Source organism: Lepus europaeus, chromosome 2 (genome assembly GCF_033115175.1).
Source record: "Lepus europaeus isolate LE1 chromosome 2, mLepTim1.pri, whole genome shotgun sequence".
NCBI classification, from domain to species: Eukaryota; Metazoa; Chordata; class Mammalia; order Lagomorpha; family Leporidae; genus Lepus; species Lepus europaeus.
In genome coordinates, this window is record NC_084828.1 from 98,814,533 (window position 1) to 98,834,014 (window position 19,482).

A 19,482-nucleotide genomic window follows, 5' to 3' on the forward strand; every position below is an offset into this window, starting at 1 on the left:
TCCACCTTCCAAATAAATACATAAATGTTACAAATAAATACTTGAAAAAAAAAAATTCAGGGCTGGCACTGTGGCACAGAGTTTGGTTAAAGCCCTGTCCTGAAGCGCCGGCATCCCAAATGGGCACCAGTTCTAGTCCCGGCTGTTCCACTTCCGATCCAGCTCTCTGTAATGGCCTGGGAAAGCAGTAGAAGATGGCCCAAGTCCTTGGGCTCCTGCACCCACGTGGGAGACCTGGAAGAAGCTCCTGGCTCCTGACTTCGGATCGGCACATCTCCAGCCATTGCGGCCATCTGGAGAGTGAACCATCGGATGGAAGACTCTCTGTCTCTACCTCTCTCTGTCTCTGCCTCTCTCTGTAACTCTTTCAAATAAAATAAAATAAAATAAAATAAATCTTAAAAAAAGAAATAAAAAAACTCAGCCGGCACCACAGCTCAATAGGCTAATCCTCTGCCTTGTGGCACCAGCACACCAGGTTCTAGTCCCGGTCGGGGCACCAGATTCTGTCCAGGTTGCCCCTCTTCCAGGCCAGCTCTCTGCTGTGGCCAGGGAGTGCAGTGGAGGATGGCCCAAGTGCTTGGGCCCTGCACCCCATGGGAGACCAGGAGAAGCACCTGGCTCCTGCCTTCAGATCAGCACGGTGAGCTGGCCGCATCGTGCCAGCCGCGGCGGCCATTGGAGGGTGAACCAACGGCTAAGGAAGACTTTTCTGTCTCTCTTTCTCTCACTGTCCACTCTGCCTGTCAAAAAAAAAGAAAAAGAAAAAGAAAGAAAAGAAACTCAGGCTAGAAAGACTTAACTTAATGTCTCCCCAGATCTGGGTAGTCTTCATTACCTAAGCAACTTTATATGGAAAAAAGCTCCCAACTTCTCAAACTGAGTATTCCCAGGTATCACAGATATGCCAAGAGTAGTTGAAAAGCTTTATCTAGTTCACCAAAATACCACAATAAATTTTCCTGGATCTTCTGGACAGTACATAGTTAACAGATACACACACATAAAAATCCTCATTGGAGCAGTGGGAAAAGCCTCACTAAATGAAGACACAATAATACAATGGTATCGTCTCAGATCCTCTAATTACTATGTGATGGGTAAAAGAAGAAAGGCAGTAATGTAAGGAAAATAAGACTCCTAATCGATTTTATTTTCCAGAAGTAAAATCACAACGCTCCCTCTCCCAGATCTCTATACAGTCTTCCCAAATCACTACACAGACTTTTTAAAGCAAATGTCAGGAAGTTCTGTCAACCTAGAATGGGACTCAGTCCTCCTATGTGTCAAATATTATTCTCTCATTCCAATTTTAGACATTCGGGAGATGTGGTTAAGGACAACAAATTTCTGGGGCCGGTGCAGTGGTGCACTAGGTTAATCCTCCACCTGCGGTGCTGGCATCCCATGTGGGCGCTGGTTCTAGTTTCAGTTGCTCTTCTTCCAGTCCAGCTCTCTGCTGTGGCCCGGGAAAGCAGTGGAGATGGCCCAAGTGCTTGAGTCCCTACACCAGCATGGGAGACCGGAAGGAAGCACCTGGCTCATGGCTTCGTATCAGCATAGCTCCGGCCGTTGTGGCCGTTTGGGGAATGAACCAACGGAGGGAAGACCTTTCCCTGTCTCTCACTGTCTGTAACTCTGTCAAATAAATAAACTTAAAAAATCTAAAAAAAAAAAAAAAAAAAAAAAGACAAATTTCTAATTCCTACATATGCTCCCCCCAAAAATCTTCTCAAACACAGGTGAACTATTATTTCATACATGGTGCTGGCACAGCTGCCTATCCATGTTTACTCAAATTCTTTGAACATTTTTTTTCAGAATAGTTTTAAATTTACAAAACAATTTTTGAGGCAGTAATACAGAGAGCTCCTATATACCCTGTCACCCCATTTCTCCTATTATTAACATCTCTCCAATATAATCCCTGATGTAAATAATCTAAAAATAAATAGCACTACAAGAGGGTGGGCATTTTATCTAATAATTAAGACGTCTATTAAGATGCCCAAGTGCCAGGATTCAAGTCCCAGTTCCAGCTCCTGAATCTAGCTTCCTGCTAATGCAGACCCTGAGAGGCAGTAGATGGCGCAAATAACCAGTTTCCTGCCACCTACTTGGAAGACCTGGAGGGAGTTCCAGGCTCATAGCTTTGGTCTGGCCCAGCCGCAGCCATTGTGATCATTCAAGTGTAAACCAGATCAAAAATCAATCCCTCTCTCACTCCCCCCACCTTTTTCTCTGTAACTCTCTTTCAAATAAATAAATCTTTAAAAAGAAAAAAAGATTACATAAATGAATATAATCTAGGCATAGGCTGATTTAAATCAGACTGGAAATCCAGAAAGTTTAATGGGGCAAAAAAATTTAGTATGTAAAAAATAAACTTCTCTATGGCCAGATATCAGAAAGTGAAATGATGGGGGGGAAGAAACACTCTTAGGTTAAGTCGAAGTGTCAATATACACAATATACAAACAGATCTCAAAAAGGAGTAAAAGGATACAAGAGAAACTGAGCAAAAGACAGGCAATTTATAGGACAGCAAATACAAATAGCAAACATTAAAATTTAAGTGGAATCTGCAAACTAAAGGTTCTAATGAGAGGTCAGCCCTGTAGCACAGCAGGCTAAGTAAACCACAGTGCCTACATCCCATATGGGTGCAGGTTGGAGTCTTGGTTGCTCCACTTCCGGTCCAGCTCCCTGCTAATGTGCCCGGGGAAAGCAGTCCCAAATGGCCCAAGTGCTTGGGCCCCTGCACCCATGTTGGGAGACCCCAAAGAAGCTCCTGGCTTCTGCATGGCCCAGACCCCGCCATGAATCAGCAGATGCAAGATCTATCAAATCAATCTCTCTCTGCTCGTTCAAATAAAAAAATCTTAAAGAAAAAAAAATCTAAAGACAGGTACTCTGAAGAAGCTCTTTAAATAAAAGTTCTAAAAACAGCCCTTCAGATCCAAAAGACTGGCAAGTTATTAAAAAACTCATTTCTAACAGGGGTATAAAGAAAATATTGCTATTTATTGATGGATGAAATAAGAAGTGCAAGCCATTTTGGAAAGAAATCTGTTAACATTATTGGAGATCATTTTTAAAAGTTTCCTTTACCAAGCTATACCATATTCTTTGAAATCAAATAGAAACACAGACATGCACAGTGACAAAAAATTGAGAAGCAAGTGACTATCAACTGGAGGATGGCTTAATCTGAAATAGTGTTCTGCAATAAGTACCTATTAAAGAAAAATTATGGGGCTGGTGTTTAGATCAATGATTAAGACACTACTTAGGACACATATTCCATGTGAGAGCCCCTGGGTTCATGTCCTGGCTCTACCACTGAACCAGTTTCCTGCTAATGTGCACCCTGGGAAACAGCAGATGACGGCTCAAGTACTTGGGTTCTGAGTTCCAGGCTCCTGGCTTCAGCCCAGCCCAGCCCAGCCCCACCTATTGCAGGCATCTGGGGAGTGAGCCAGAGAATGGAAGAGCTCTCTTTGACTTTGATCCTTTTTTGCAGCACACTGGAAAACCCAACAATTGTGTCTGAATATCTATGTACAATTTTATGAACATGAAGAAATTGATTATACTTGACTATAAATGGATGACCTGAAATAGAGATATTAAGTGAAGGAGGGCTAGGAAAAAAAGGAAAACAAATTTTAATAATAAATCAAGTATACACCTAGTCATGTGGAAAAGGATATTTATGTTAAGGGGTCGGCACTATGGCATGGCAGGTAAAGCCACCGCCTGCAGTGTCCGCATCCCAAACGGGCACTCCACTTCCGATCCAGCTCTCTGCTATGGCCTGGGAAAGCAGTAGAAAATGGCCAAAGTCCTTGGGATCCTGTATCCATGTGGGAGACCCAAAAGAAGCTCCTGGCTCCTGCTTTGGATCGACACAGCTCCAGCCACTGCAGCCAAATGGGGAGTGAACCAGCGGATAGAAACCACCCCCCCCCCCACGCCGCCTCTCTTCTCTCTGTGTAACTCTTTCAAATAAATAAATAAATCTTAAAAAAAAAAAAAAAAGTTGAGATAAGGCCAGAGCTATGGAATAGTAGGCTAAGCATTCACCTGTGATGCCAGCATCCCACATGGGCGCTACTTAGTGTCTCGGCTGCTCCTCTTCCAATCCAGCTCTCTGCTGATGGCCTGGGAAAGCAGTGGAAGATAGATGGCCCAAAGTGGAAGATGGGTGCTTGGGCCCCTACAACCACATGGGGGATCCAGAAGAAGTTCCTGGCTCCTGGCTTTGAATGGGCTCAATGCCAGCTGCTGCTGCCATTTGAGGAGTGACCCAGTGGATGGAAAACCTTTCTGTCTCTCCTCTCTGCTGTAGCCCTGCCTCTCAAATAAATAAAATCTTAAAAAAAATAGTTGGGATATATCTTAGGTATTGTATCAGCATTTTTTCCATTCAGCATATTTATATACATATCATCATTCTCCACATATTTGTAATTGTTCCATCTTTAGAAATTTCTTTTTTTTTTTAAAGATTCATTTTTATTTATTTGAAAGACAGAGTTATAGAGAGAGGTAAAGATAGAGAGGTCTTCCATCCGCTGGTTCACTCCACAGATGGCTGCAACAGCCGAAGCTGTGCCGATCCAAAGCCAGGAGCCTCCTCCAGTCTCCCACGTGGGTGTAGGGGCCCAAGGACCTGGGCCATCTTGTACTGCTTTCCCAGGCCACAGCAGAGAGCTGGATTAGAAGAGGAGCAGCCAGGACTAGAACTGGAGCCCATATGGGATGTTGGCGCTTCAGGCCAGGACTTTAACCCGCTGCGCCACAGCACCGGCCCCTAGAAATTTCAAATCTACATTCTGAGCAACAAACTTGTTAGAAGTTTACAACACGTAGATCTGAATTGCTACCTGATTCCAACAAGCAGCAAACATCCAAGACTAAAATCAAAAATTTCTTAATTTCAAATATTTTCCTTAATTTAATTTTATTTATTTATTTGACAGGTAGAGCTACAAAGAGAAACAGAAAGGTCTTCCATCTGCTGGTTCACTCCCCAGTTGGCTGCAACGGCTGGAGCTGAGCCAATCTAAAGCCAGAAACCAGGGGCTTCTTCCGGGTCTCCCATGTGGGTACAGGGGCTCAAGCACTTGGACCATCTTCCAGTGCTTTCCCAGGCCATAGACAGAACACTGATTCAGAAGAGGAACACATGTGACATGAACCAGCCACCCATATGGGATGCCAACACCACAAGCCGAGGCTTAACCTACTATACCACAGTACCAGCCCCCAAATACTTTCTTTACAGACCTACACAACTAAATTAATAGAAGGAAAATTATTAAATAAATGTAACATTTATTTACAAGTATGTTCTAAAAACGAGGCCTACAAATTTACTAATTATGTATCACAGAAATTACTGAATCATTATGGAGTAATTCTAATGAGGAAAAGAATTACTTGAGGCTGGTCTTCAGCATTCATTAGCATTAAGTACTATTGCTTCTCAGCCTTTTGGCTAAGATCAAGTGTAGCATTAAGTACTAAGCTCTTCTATATAGGAAAACAAAAGGCAATGAGGACATGACTTCATCTTATAGGAACACATAAATATTTTTACTAGTGCTTCCATACCAGTAATGTTCTTAGCTTAAACCAAGAGTTCTTGAAATGAAATGATTTTGTACAAAAAAAAAACTTCAAAAAGTTCACAGAAAATGTGTATCATAAAAATACTCTGCAGGGATTTCAAATTCTTGAACACCACCATAAACTTACTTTCTTTTTTCAAAAGATTTATTTACTCAAAAGGAAGAGTTACAGAGAGAGAAAGAAATGCCATCCATCAGCTTGTTCACTCCCCTAATGGCCACAATGCCCACAACTGGGCCAGGCTGAAGCCAAGAGCTTCATCCATGTCTCCCCTGTGGGTGGTAGGGGCCCAAGTACTTGGGCCATTTTCTGCTGCTTTCCCAAGCACTTTAGCAGGGACTGGATCAGAAGTGGAGCAGCAAACTAAAATTGGCACCATATGGGATGCCAGCACTGCAGGGCAGCTTAACCCATTGCACCACAACACCAGTTACAACTTATCTTTTAATCTCAACTTTCCACAGACTTCCTCAAGTATCCTTGTAGTTCTAAATGATCACCCAGAACTACCCTGACTTTCCCATTTTGCAAAGCTTCAAATCATTTTCGTATCAAAAACTGAGCTTAACCAGAAGTGATGCATAACCACTAAAAAAAAATACAGTTCAGTTTTAAATAAAACCAAAAATAAAGCTAGTATTATTTGTATGATTACACAATAAATGGTCCAGAAGCCAAGACTGATTCATTTCTTCATTCAATAAATATATACAAACTCAAAGCTTACAAGGTATAGGTATTAAGTCATAGAAAATTTCATTGTGGTGTAGCAGGTAAAGCAGCCACAGTTCAGGCCCTAGTCATTCCACTTCTAATCCAGCTTCCTACTCTTGGCCTAAGAAAGGCAACAAAAGATGGCCCACGTACATGGACACCTGTTACCCATGTGGGAGACCCAGAGGAGGTGCATGGCTTCTGTCTGGCCCTAGCCATTACAGCCATCTGGGAGTAAACTAGTAGATAGAAGATCTCCAATGCTTTCAAATAAATAAAGTTTAAAAAAGTTAAGACCTAGGAAAAAAAAAACCCTGTAAAATTATAAAAACAAAAATTATGAAAGTAAACAGATTGGGGCCGGCGCTGTGGCGCAGGTTAATCTTCCGCCTGTGGCAGCATCCCTTATGGGCACCGGTTCTAGTCCCGGATGCTCCTCTTCCCATCTAGCTCTCTGCTGTGGCCTGGGAAAGCAATAGAAGATGTCCCGAGTGCTTGGGCCCTCCACCCATATGGGAGACCCAGAAGAGGCTCCTGACTTCGGATCGGCACAGCTCCAGCAGTTGCGGCATGAACCAACGGAAGGAAGACCTCTCTCTCTCTCTCTCTCTCTCTGCCTCTCACTGTCTGTAATTCTACCTCTCAAATAAATAAATACAATCTTTAAAAAAAAAAAGGCCGGCGCCGTGGCTCAACAGGCTAATCCTCCGCCTTGCGGCGCCGGCACACAGGGTTCTAGTCCCAATTGGGGCGCCGTATTCTATCCCGGTTGCCCCTCTTCCAGGCCAGCTCTCTGCTATGGCCCGGAAAGGCAGTGGAGGACGGCCCAAGTGCTTGGGCCCTGCACCCGCATGGGAGACCAGGAGAAGCACCTGGCTCCTGGCTTCAGATCAGCGCGATGTGCCAGCCGCAGCAGCCATTGGAGGGTGAACCAATGGCAAAAAGGAAGACCTTTCTCTGTCTCTCTCACTATCCACTCTGTCCAAAAAAAAAAAAAAAAAAAAAGTAAACAGATTAAGAGAGGAGCCAGCGCTGTGGCAAAACAGGTTAAGCTGCCACCTGAAACTGGCTGCTCCACTCCTGATCCAGTTCCCTGCTAACGCACCTGGGAAAGCAGAAGATGGCCCAAATCCTTGGGTCCTTGTACCCACAAGGAATGTGGGAGACCCAGAAGATCCTGGAGCCAGCCTGGTCCAACCATTGTGGCCATTTGGGGAGTGAACCAGCAGATCGAAGTGCTTTCTCTCCCTCTCTTGCCCTCTTTGTAACTCTGCCTTTCAAATAAAATAAAATGAAGGGGCCTGCGCTGTGGCATAGCAGTTTAACGGCCTGCCCTGAAGCGCCGGCATCCCATATGGGCGCCAGTTCAAGACCCACTGCTCCACTTCTCATCCAGCACTCTGCTATAGCCTGGGGAAGCAGTGGAAGATGGCCCAAGTACTTGGGCCCCTGCACCCACATGGGAGACCCGTAAGAAGCTCCTGGCTCCTGATCGGCGCAGCTTCATCCATTGCAGCCAATTGGAGAGTGAACCATCAGATGGAAGACCTCTCACTCTATGCCTCCCTCTCTCTGGGTAACTCTAAAAGAAAATGAAAAGAAAAAGAGAGAAGAAAGGGAGAAAGGAAGGAAGGAACGAACAAAGAAAATGGAATTAAAGGAGAAGTTTAAAGAAAAAAGAAAAGGAGAGATAGGAGCCAGAGAGATGAATTCATCCTCGAGATACCTTGAGAGGAGAGCAAACATTCCTTTGCCAACAAACTATAAACTTCATCAGCTATTACTGGGAAGACTTCTCTTTAATCCTGCCAAAATACAAAGGCAAAAAATGCTGAGGCTAGAGCTGACGCTGTGGTGTAGCAGGTAAAGCTGCCGCCTGCAGTGCCAGCATCCTATATAGGCACCAATTCAAGTCCCAACTGCTCCACTTCCAATCCAGCTCTCTACTATAGCCTGGGAAAGCAGCAGCAGATGACTCAAGTCCTTGGGCCCCCTACACCCACATGGAACAGCTCTGGGCTCCTGGCTTTGGATCTGCCCAGCTCCAGCCATTGTGCCCGTTTGCAGAGTGAACCTACGTATAGAAGACCGCTCTCTCTCCCTTTTTTCTTTTTTTTTTTGGACAGGCAGAGTTAGACAGTGAGAGAGAGACAGAAAGGTCCTCCTTCCATTGGTTCACCCCCCAAAGGGCCGCAACTGCCAGCGCACTGCGCCAATCCGAAGCCAGGAGCCAGGTGCTGCCTCCTGGTCTCCCATGCGGGTGCAGGGCCCAGGCACTTGGGCCATCCTTCACTGCCTTCCCGGGCCACAGCAGAGAGCTGGACTGATAGAGGAGCAGCCAGGCACCCCAACCGGGACTAGAACCCAGGTGCTGGCGCCGCAGGCGGAGGATCAGCCTAGTGAGCCGCGGCGCCGGCTCTCTCTCTCTCTCTCTCTCTTTACCTCTGCAACTCCACCTTTCAAATAAATAAATAAATCTTTAAAAAAATGTTGAGGCTACAATATAGGAGACAAATTAAAATACTGATATGCAAGTTATCTTACAAAGAAGAATCAACAGAGACAAACTTCCTAGTAAGTAAATATCAGCTTTGACAGGAGTTCCATTTGCCACAGTTTTCAGCCTCTTTAACATCAGGACAAATGATAAGATTGCTACAAATGTAAATACATATGGTCAAATTAACAAAGTAATGTCTTACATTATTCTTATTTCTCTCAAGCTGTTCTGATAATACAGTCCAAGAAAAGCCATCACAGTTTTTATTTAATTTTTATTTTTTTTAGCAGTTTCTTTCTATTTACTATTTGTTACCTACCAAAGAATCTTCTAATATCAAAAATAGCATCTTCCTGTAAGCTGCCTTAAGTGATCCATGAAAATGGTTCACTATACACTTGATCCAGGAAACCCCACAAAATCATGCAAATCAAGATTTCAAATTTTCATGTTCACTTTAAGAACACCCAATAAACGGCCCAGGCTATCAAGGGCATGTGTATTCAAAAAGCCACCAAGAACCTGAATGATGTCTCATTAAAGAAGCAATGTGTGCCATTCCATCCTTATAATGAGTGGATTTGATAGTTCACCCATGACAAATAGTATGAAAGCCCAAAAAGCATGAATTTCTGTTGTACATACTTAAGAAATGCAGAGTTCTGGATGTAAATTTTCTGTTCACCCAGGATGCACCACTGTCTCTAGAGACTTCACAGTTGGATTAACGCCATACATGAGCTTCCCCATGCCACACTAAGATGACCCTCTCTGAGAAACAGCAAGCTGTTCCTAAACCACAAATGGAAGTGGTACAGAAAAAATATCCGTAAGAAACAGAAGAAACAAAAACTTATGGCTCAGGAATAAATTCAGCATAAAACAAATGCAAATTAAAAGAAAAATTAACAATGAAAACCAGTAGTAGTCTTGCTACTACTGAGACGGGCATTGTGGCACAGCAAGTTAAGCTGCCACCTGCAACACTGGCATCCCATATCAAGAGTGACAGCTCAGTCCTGGCTGCCCAGCTTCCGATACAGCTCCCTGCTAATGCTTCTGGGAAAATGGCCCAAGTACTTGGGCCACTGCCATCCATGTGGGAGATCTGGATGGAGTTCCTGGCTCCTAGTTTTCAACCTGGCTCAGCCCTGGCTGTTGCAACCATTTGGGGGAGTGAACCAGTGGATGGAAGATCGATCTCTCTCTGCCTTTCAAATAAGGTTAAAAAAAAAAAAAAAAACTAAGAGAAAACAAATTATTTAAATGAGTCGTTTATATATGTGCATTTATAAGTTCATGTAAATACATACAAATGCATTTAAGTATTTACAAAAATACCTTACATAAAGTAACAACTGTGGATGTTATAAACCAGCACTATAAAGTGACTGATGTCTTATGAAAACGAGTAAAAAGAAACAGGTAAAATTAACTTCAATATCAATTTATAGCATAATAAATCTAAGATATTGACACAAAAACCAATATAAAAAGATGACTGAGATGTTTTACAATCTTTTTTTCTAACTACCTCTTGAAACCCAAGACAAATTTTACAATTAAAGTTATCTTAGTATGGGTGATTGGTACAGCAGTAAAAGCCAGTTGTGGTACTCACACCCCTGGGTTTGAGCCCAAGCTCCAGCTGTGTGCTACACATCCTGGGAGGCAGGCATAATGATTCAAGTATTTGTGTCCCTGCCACCCATATAAGAGACTGAGTTCTGGGCTCCTGACTTCAGACTGGCCCATCCTTAGCTGTTATAGGCACTTGGGGATTAACCAGTAGATCACAGATTTCTCCCAGGCTGAGGTCGTGGTACAGCAGGTTAAGCCACTGCCTATCATGCAGGCATCCCAAACAGGCAGATCTTGGAGTCCCAGCAGCTCTACTTCGGAAAGCAGAACAAACAGCCCCAGCAGTTGTGACCATTTAGAGAATGAAACAACAGATTCTGGAAGATCTCTGTCTCTCTCCCTCCCTCTATTTGTTAACACTGCCTTTCAAATAATTTTTTAAAAGATTTTATTTATTTATTTGAGAAGTATAATCACAAACAATGAGAGAGACAGAGAGAAAGGCCTTCCATCTGCTGGTTCACTCTCCAAATAGCCGCAACAGCCGGAGCTGCGCTGATCGGAAGCCAGGAGCTTCTTCTAGGTCTCCCACGTGGGTGCAGGAGCCCAAGCACTTGGGCCACCTTCCACAGCTTTCCCAGACCATAGCAGAGAGCTGGACTGGAAAAGGAACAGCCAAGACTAGAGCTGGTGCCCATATTGGGATGCCAGTGCTGCAGGCAGAGGCAGATGATTAACCTACTGTGCCACAGCACTGACACCTAAATAACTCTTCAAACAAACAAAACAGATTTTTCTCCTCTCTCAAATAAATAAAATATAAAAACAAAAAGTGAGCAATTTCAAACTAGCACATTTCAGCTCCCTGACCTGGTGGCAACCGTATTAAAAGCACATTTTTATAAAATAGGAAACACAGCCCTTATCATTTCCCCATGAATCCTACTGATTTAGTCACTGTAATTCCTGCTGAATTAATGTCATAATTGTAATTAGTAATAATCTGGCAAACCATACATTTGTACTTCAAAAAACAAAAATCACAACATAATGGTTAATGAGATCAGCTCTACAGAGTCAAAAACAAAGTATAAATTCTTAATCAGCCTCTAATTATTTTTATGGACCTAGATTCATGCAGCCTCAGTATCCTCAAACGGTGTTAACACCATCTGCTTCACTGCGGTTGAGAGGGTTAAATAAGAATTGCGCAAGTACCTATGCAGTCCACTAAGTAGTCCGAGTGTTCACTAAATATTACTAGTTGTTGTTAGAGCTCTAATGTGACATTAGTCCACTAACAGAACCTTGCTGACATTCCAACTTGATAAATGTTTGTTAAAACAAAAGCAACTGGGGGCTGGCATTGTGGCATAGTTGGTAAAGCCACCTCCTTACAACACTGGCATTCCAACAGAGAATTGGTTCAAATCCCAGCTGCTCCCATCCAACTCCCCACTAATGTGCCTAGGAAAGCAGGGGAAGACAGCCCAAGTGCCTGGGTCCCTGCACCCAAGTGGGAGATCTGGAAGAAGCTCCTGGCTTCAGCTTGGCCCAGGCCTGGTCATTGCAGCCATTTGGGGAGTAAACCAGTGGTTGGAAGATCCATCTCTCCCTGCCTCTCTAACTCTGCCTCTCAAAATAAATATAAATCTTAAAAAATAAATAAATAAATAAGGGGCTTGGCACTATGGCGCAGTGGGTTAACACCCTGCCCTGAAGCGCTGGCATCCCATATGGGCACCTGGCTGCTCCACTTCCAATCCAGCTCTCTGCTATGGCCTGGGAAAGCAGTGGAAGGTGGCCCAATTCCTGCACCCGCGTGGGAGACCAGAAGAAGCTCCTGGCTCCTGGCTTCGGACTGGCGTAGCTCCAGCCGTTGCAGCCAATTGGGGAGTGAACTATCGGATGGCAGCCCTCTCTCTCACTCTGCCTCTCCTCTCTCTGCATAACTTTGACTTTCAAATAAATCAATAAATATTTAAAAATAAATAAAATGCAATGCCTCATACTGCAGACAAAATTAAAAAGTTATCATACTACCTTTTACAAGAATCAGGGCTCAGCTACAGAACGCTTACTGCTCTTCCCACTACAAAAGCTAATTTGTTACGTGCTTAGCATTGTGATAGAGAACCCACTAAATTATAATTCAGTCAAGTGTGTACCCTTATCTCCCTAACTAAAATGTAACCTCCCTACCCTAAAATTTCCTTTTGAAGAACCACAAATACTATGCTACCATAGCCAACTGGAAGTATCAAGCCCTAGAGTTAAATGCCATTTCAGTTACAGTGTAATCCAGGACAAATTACTTAATCACTACCATCAGCTTCCCATTATATAAAATGGGGACAGAAACATACCTCAGAGTCCTTTAAAAAAGAAAATCAGTAAATGCATACAGAAGCTTAACAGAAAATCTAGTAAACAACAGGTTCTCATATTAAACTGTTTACTCAAACATATTAAACCATTTACTGATGATATGGGAAATATATGGGTGTATAAAACTATGGAAAAACTGTTTTCAGGAAGTATATAAAACCAACACCTTGACAATTTATCAATATATTCTTTTTGCTTTTCTGTTTTAAGATAATTTGCAATTATATATTGCTCTTATAATACAAAAACAAAACTTTACAGGAAAAATATATTTTTAAAAGTTATGTGCTGAATAAAGACATATCCTTCCCTCACCACAAGAGCCACATCTGACAGCTATCCAGGAACAAAATTTAAAATTGTTGTAACTATGTATTTACTTCCACTTTATCTATGAAAACCATGTATTTAAATATGTAAAATCAAAAGTCATTAGAACATGTGAAACTATATTTTTAACAGAGCACTAATATTAAGACAGTGACCACCTTTTCCTTGATTACTAACCTCCACGTTCAACTAACAAAACTCTGTACTAACTCTGAAAAGACAGAATATCATCAGAACATAATTACAACAAGTAAAATTCTACAGGTCATCATTAGTGTAGCATGGCTACTGCATAATGTAGATATTACAAATTTCATTTAATATTAAACACAGAAAATAATCACATATCGTACTTTGAGATTTTAGTCAATTACATAATGAAAGCAGAAATCCCAGAACTCTAAAAGCAATTAATTATATCTTCTATAGAAAACGCCTTACATTTCTTTCATCTAACTTAAAAGATTACACACTTCCATGGAAACTTGCCTCTACAGAAGCCTGAAACTGAGTGACTTTCAACTTCTATTTAAAATAAATTTAATCCCAAACTTGTGCAAGTTGCAATGCTATTCATTCTACAAAGCTACTATCACATGGGCTGGAGTTGTGGTGCAGGTGAAGCCACGACCTGTGATGCTGGCATCCCATATGGACACCAGTTCAGGTCCCTGATACTCCATTTCTGATCCAGCTCCCCGCTAATGCACCTGGGAAAGCACAGAAAAATGGCCCAGGTGGCCCTTCCACCTACATGGGAGACCTAAGGAAGTTCCTGGTACCAGACATACAGACCTAGCCCCAAGTTCTGGCCACTGCAGCCATTTGGGGAGTGAACCAGCAGGTGGAAGCTCTCTCTCCCCAAAATCCTGTAACTCCTTCAAATAAATAAATCTTCAAAAAAAAGTATTTTCACATTTAATAGTTAAAAGGCACTTACATGTTGCAAATCAGCACCTAGGTTTCTTTTTGGGTAATAGAAGAAATGTTCTAAAATAAGCTGTAGCAATAGTTACACAATTCTGTAAATACACTATCATTCAACTGTACAGTTAGAATGGATGAATTCTGGGGCTGGCACTGTGGCGCAGTAGGTTAAGCCACTGTCTGCAGCACTAGCATTCCATATGGGCTGCTCCACTTTTGATCCAGCTCCCTGCTAATGTGCCTTGGAAAGCAAAAGAAGATGGCAGAAGTCTTCTGGTCCCTGCACCCACAAGGGAGACCCAGAAGCTCCTGGCTCCTGGTTTCAGCCAGGCCCAGGCCTGGCCACAGTGGCAATCTGGGGAGTGAACCAGAGGATGAAGATCTCTTCCTCTCCCTGTCATTCTACTTTTCAAACACATAGCCTTTGAAAAACAAAGGCTACAGTAATATTAGGTAAAATATTCAGATCTTCACATTCAAATTAATTTGCAAAATAAAATTTCAGTTCATTTAATCAAAGTCAGCAAAGCACTGCCTTAAAGGATGAAGGCACATGCTATATGCCTCAAGGCATGATACCTGACTCTGAAACTCTTCAAAGGCAATCAATCTACACTTAGCAGCCAAGTGTGTGTCTGTAATATGGGGGAAAGCAGGAGAGGAAAGGAAGAGGGAAAGTCAATTACTTGTATAGTGAAACACACACACACACAAAAATAAAATAAATAAAAAAAAAACCCAAGAATTCCAAAATTGCTTCACTAACCTAATTTTTTTTTTTTTTTTTAATTACTGGGGCCAGCGCTGTGACATAACAGGTAAAGCCATCGCCTTCAGTGCCAGCATCCCATATGGGCGCCAGTTCAAGTCCCAGCTGATCCACTTCCAACCCATCTCTCTGCTATGGCCTGGAAAGCAGTAGAAGATAGCCCAAAACCTTGGGCCCCTGCACCCACGTAGCAGACCCAAAAGAAGCTCCTGGCTCCTGGATTCAGATCTGCACAGTTCCAGCCATTGCCACCAATTGGGGAGTGAACCAGCAGATGGAAGACCTCTCTCTCTACCTCTACCTCTTCTTCTCTTTGTGTAACTCTTGACTTTCAAGTAAATGAAAGTATCTTTAAAAAAAAATTACTGGGATGCTGGTTTGAGTCCCAGCTGCTCCAGTTCTTATCCAGCTCTCTGCTATGGCCTGGGAAGGCAGTGGAAAATGGCCCAAGTCATTGTGCGCATTTGGGAGACCAGGAAGCAGCTCCTGGCTCTGGATACGGCACAGTTCCAGCCGTTGCTGCCATCTGGGGAGTGAACCAGTGGATGGAAGAGCCCTCTCTGCTTCTGCCTCTCTGTAACTCTGGCTTCCAAATAAATCTTTTTTAAAATTACTAAAATTAAATGGCTCCTATGCTAAACAGAAAAAAATCAGACTCAGAACATCTTATAGTACAGTATGTAACACTCAATATAGTATATGACATTCTAGGTAAGACAAAACTATGAGAACAGAAAACACTCTAGGTACTGAGAGTGAGGGGAAGTTAACTAAAAAACAACATGAAAGAACTTTGGGAGATGTTACAATTATTCTATCCCTTCATTGTAATAATGGTGACACAACTGTCAGCATTTATTAAAACTCTTTACTCCCAAAAAACTTATTCTACTGTATATATATTAACTTAAATTTTTTAAAAATCGAATGGTTAAAAACAGTTGCTGTGTGACAAGTCAACTTGCTTTCTAAAAGCACAGTTTTGTGAAATAAAACCTGGGAATTACTGTACTACTTCAAATCTGCCATTTACACACAAGAAAATAGCCTTAGACTAGTTCAGGGATCCACTGGAAGACAGTGGTAAACTTAAATGCAGACATAAATTCCTATTTATTTCAAATCCAGACTCTTTACACTTTGCCACTATCCTTCCAGAGTTCTAAAGACTACAACTTCCACAAAGTATATACAGAAGTGGATTTATGGCAGAACATGAAATTTCCAAGGCTGAAAAGCAAACATTTCAGTACACATATGTAACTAGTCTACTTCCCAACTTTTGCCAAAGTCACACCTCACTTTGTGAGGCAAAATGGGCAATGAAGTCTCAGAACGAAGAAGATGTGTATGGATGAGGATCAGTAATCAACACTTCAGAGGCCCAAAATGGAGACATGATTTAGTGGACTGAAAAAAAAAATACCACAAGAAACCAAAGACTAAACAATCTTATAAAATAAGTGAAGACTATCTTGTACAGCAGGCTGTCAACATAATACTAAAAAAGTGTGCTACCTGCATGAGGTAAAATGTTAAATCAAAGTTTAATTTTTCAATATGCAATGAAAAAACACATGCCTCTCTTACACAAGAACTGCATAGCCCAACAGTGAGAATCTTAAACTTTTCCACTGGGGAAAGGGATGGTGATGATGCAAACTCCTCTAGACAGGAAAAGTATGGGCAAGTTCATTCTCTGCACCTTCTGCCCAAGTTAACCATATCGGCTATCTGCTCAGAAAAGGAAACCACTTGGTTTCAGAAAGAAATGAAGTCAATGAAATATCTATTCAAATTTCACTTAGGTAGCTTCTCTGATACCAACTTTTAAACCTGAAATGCTAATATAACTACACCTACATTACTAGGTGATAGTAAAGTCTCCGTTTCAACGTGCACTGTTTCTACTTTATGTGAACCATCTAAGAAAATTAAAACTTGTTAAAGACTGTTGGGGGAGGGGGTCTTTTATGATTCTCTGCTATGCTTTTACCTCGTGACAAGCTAAGCCAAATCCACAGAGCCAATCAGTAAATCAGGAAAGGAAAAACAAAATGCTGAAAATAGGAAATCATGACCACCAAGTAAGAATAAATTATTTATGGGATAAAGGGTTCGCCGAAATGAAGACCTATGAGAATTCACTCTGCGTAGGCACAATACTCAACTATTACAAGGCAGCCCTTCATAAAAATAGCCAAGACTCTCAAACATTTGAGATGCTGGCTTAGTGAGATTGACTGACAGACAACAGCTGGGGAGATTTTGTATTGATCTTGTAACCTCCTGGCATACTTTGGAAGAAAGAGAACTGAGGAAAAAAACGGAGTGCTATAATGGTGAAAATTAAAAAAAAAAAAAAAAACACGGTTGTGATTATATTTAATTTCGTGACCTTTTACATTGGAAGCCCCGACCAAATTCCTCCACTCTCAACCGCTCTCCCGTTTTCCAACCCGATTCCATAGTAATGCATCTCCTTCCTCCAAAGGCAACAAACAAAAAGAACCTCGTGGGGGGAAGAAGAAAAAAAAAAAAAAAGGCCGCACCTTACCAATAACTGACTGAAATTAACCAGTCGCCTCCTCACCTGTCTCCCCCGTTCAGCTCACGTTTTAAAGCTTACTTTAAAGCCTCGAACTCTCGCCTTTTCTCCGGCAACAGAGGGACTGAAGGCGCCGCCCAATTTTCCAGGCCGCAAAAAATATTTCAACCCGCCACATTTCTAGGTTTCCTACTTTTCTCTCCTCGATCTTACCCCTCAATCCAGGACCCCTTCCCCTCGCAGACACGGTTCAGACTGGGGACCCCAAATCCTAATAATACAAAGGTGAATTCCTAGGATTCCGCGACGCACCCCCTCAGGAGGTGGGGAGGGGTCCGGAGGAGCGGGCAGAGGAGCTCCCGCTCGGCCCAGTCCGAGGGGCGGGGGAGCGGGTGTGACCACACAATCCCACCGCCTCCTTCCTCACTGCCCACCTCCCCGCGCTCGGGCCTGCTCCCAGGGAGCTCCTCGCCGCCGGCAGCCATTGGGTTTGTCCTCGCCGGCCAGCCAAGGACAGCATGAAGACCCTACAAGAAGGCTCCTAAGTAGGAAACGGCAAGAGGCGTCCGATGTGTTGTTTCAAAACATAACGGAGCCCGGGCCCCCGAGACCGTTAAACCGCGGGTGGAGGGAGCAGAAGCGAGGAACCCAGCAGCCGCTGGCTTTGGCTTGGCCGCCCTCTTCGACCCCAAACCGCATTCTCAGGGATCACCAACCCTCCCCCAAGCCCGCTCCGGCCCCCGGAAAACCCGACAAAGCGGCGAAAGGGTCAGTACCTTGTAGAAAGCCCCGTTGGAGCCGCGAACCTCCACCGTCAGCTCCGCCATGTTGGAACCGCAAAGGCCGCTGGGAAGAGATTCTAGAAACTTTCCAACCAGAGGGGAGGAGGGGGGAGGGGCGAGAAGGAGGCGGGGGGAGGGGTGGGGAAAACAGGGCGGGGATTGGGATCCCCCGCCCCACACCCCTGGGGTCTCAGCGGGCCGCCCCGACTCTCCAGGTGGGATCCCTCCGCTCCTTACATCACGCGCCCTGGGCTCCGCCCGCCGCCGCCTACGCCCGGCTCGCCTCCCGACACAATCGGCCGACCTTTGCTGACCTGCGCCTGCGGCCCCACCCCGCGGCGCTCGCAGCTGGCCGGGCTCCGGCTGCCGGGACGCGAGCACCGCACGCACGCGGCGCTTAAACTTCTCCAAGTACTGGCAACCCAGCTAGCGAAGAGCAGCTTTCGGGGCTCCCATTGCCCACTGGCACAATTTCTTGAGGGGAGAAGGGGACCTAAAAAAGTGCCTATTATTGGGCTGTAAATTCTTTCGAGCTTTTTGTTGTTGTTGTTAAATCTGACTTTTCTTCGCTCAAATTCCACACCCCCTCAGTTTGACCAAGCACGGTCCCCACCTGTTACCACTTCAGCTGCTTAAAAGTGTTTTCCTTGCAACGTGGCTGTATTCACAGCTGGAGCCGAGTTGAGGTTAATAGCCATTATTAGAGGTAGTCAGGGAAACTTAGAAGAGCGGGAAACTACGCTTTCCCCTGCTGCAACCCGTGCGCGGTTTCACAGGATCAAAGCAGAATTATTTCGTGTGGCTTTTCTACCAGAACCTACCCTGCTTCTGTAAGCATTATACTAGAGATACTCGAGTGTTTCCACCACTTACTATTCAAACTTTTTTATTCCCCCAAAGCAAGGCCTCTGGAAATAATACTAATAGAGGCTCTTTTGTGTATGTGTTGGTACAAGATGCTTTGCTGGCGCTCTGCTCTGGATGAAATGCCCAGTGTTCCAGCTTTTGGAATCCCTCACTACACACACAAATGTATAGGACATTTGATGAGCACTTCAACATCTCCAAAGGTTCAGGAAGGAAGCTGGAGTGGGAGGGTGGCTGCAAAAGGGCTCAATATCCCTATGCACGTGATGTTCCTTTTTTAAAACGTTGCTCAGGTTAGGGCAGGCACTATGGTACAGCTGGTGAAGCTGGGGCCTGGTTCCAGTCCCTGCTGCTCTGCTTCAAATCCAACTCTCTGCTAATGCCTCTGGGAGAGCAGCAGAAAATGGCGCCAATACCTGGGCCCCTGCCAATCACATGG

General features: G+C 43.7%; 1 protein-coding gene across 5 annotated transcripts in view; it reads right to left on the reverse strand.

The window, feature by feature from the left end:
* Nucleotides 1-18,274, reverse strand: part of FXR1 (FMR1 autosomal homolog 1) — a 68,062-nt gene extending 49,788 nt beyond the window's left edge. For all 5 annotated transcript variants that reach the window (XM_062211366.1, XM_062211382.1, XM_062211362.1 and 2 more), the window contains exon 1: nucleotides 18,171-18,274. In XM_062211366.1, coding sequence (XP_062067350.1) covers nucleotides 18,171-18,221 — 51 coding nt within the window. In that variant the 5' untranslated portion in view covers nucleotides 18,222-18,274. The remainder of the gene's footprint in view (nucleotides 1-18,170) is intronic.
* Nucleotides 18,275-19,482: the final 1,208 nt, after the last annotated feature.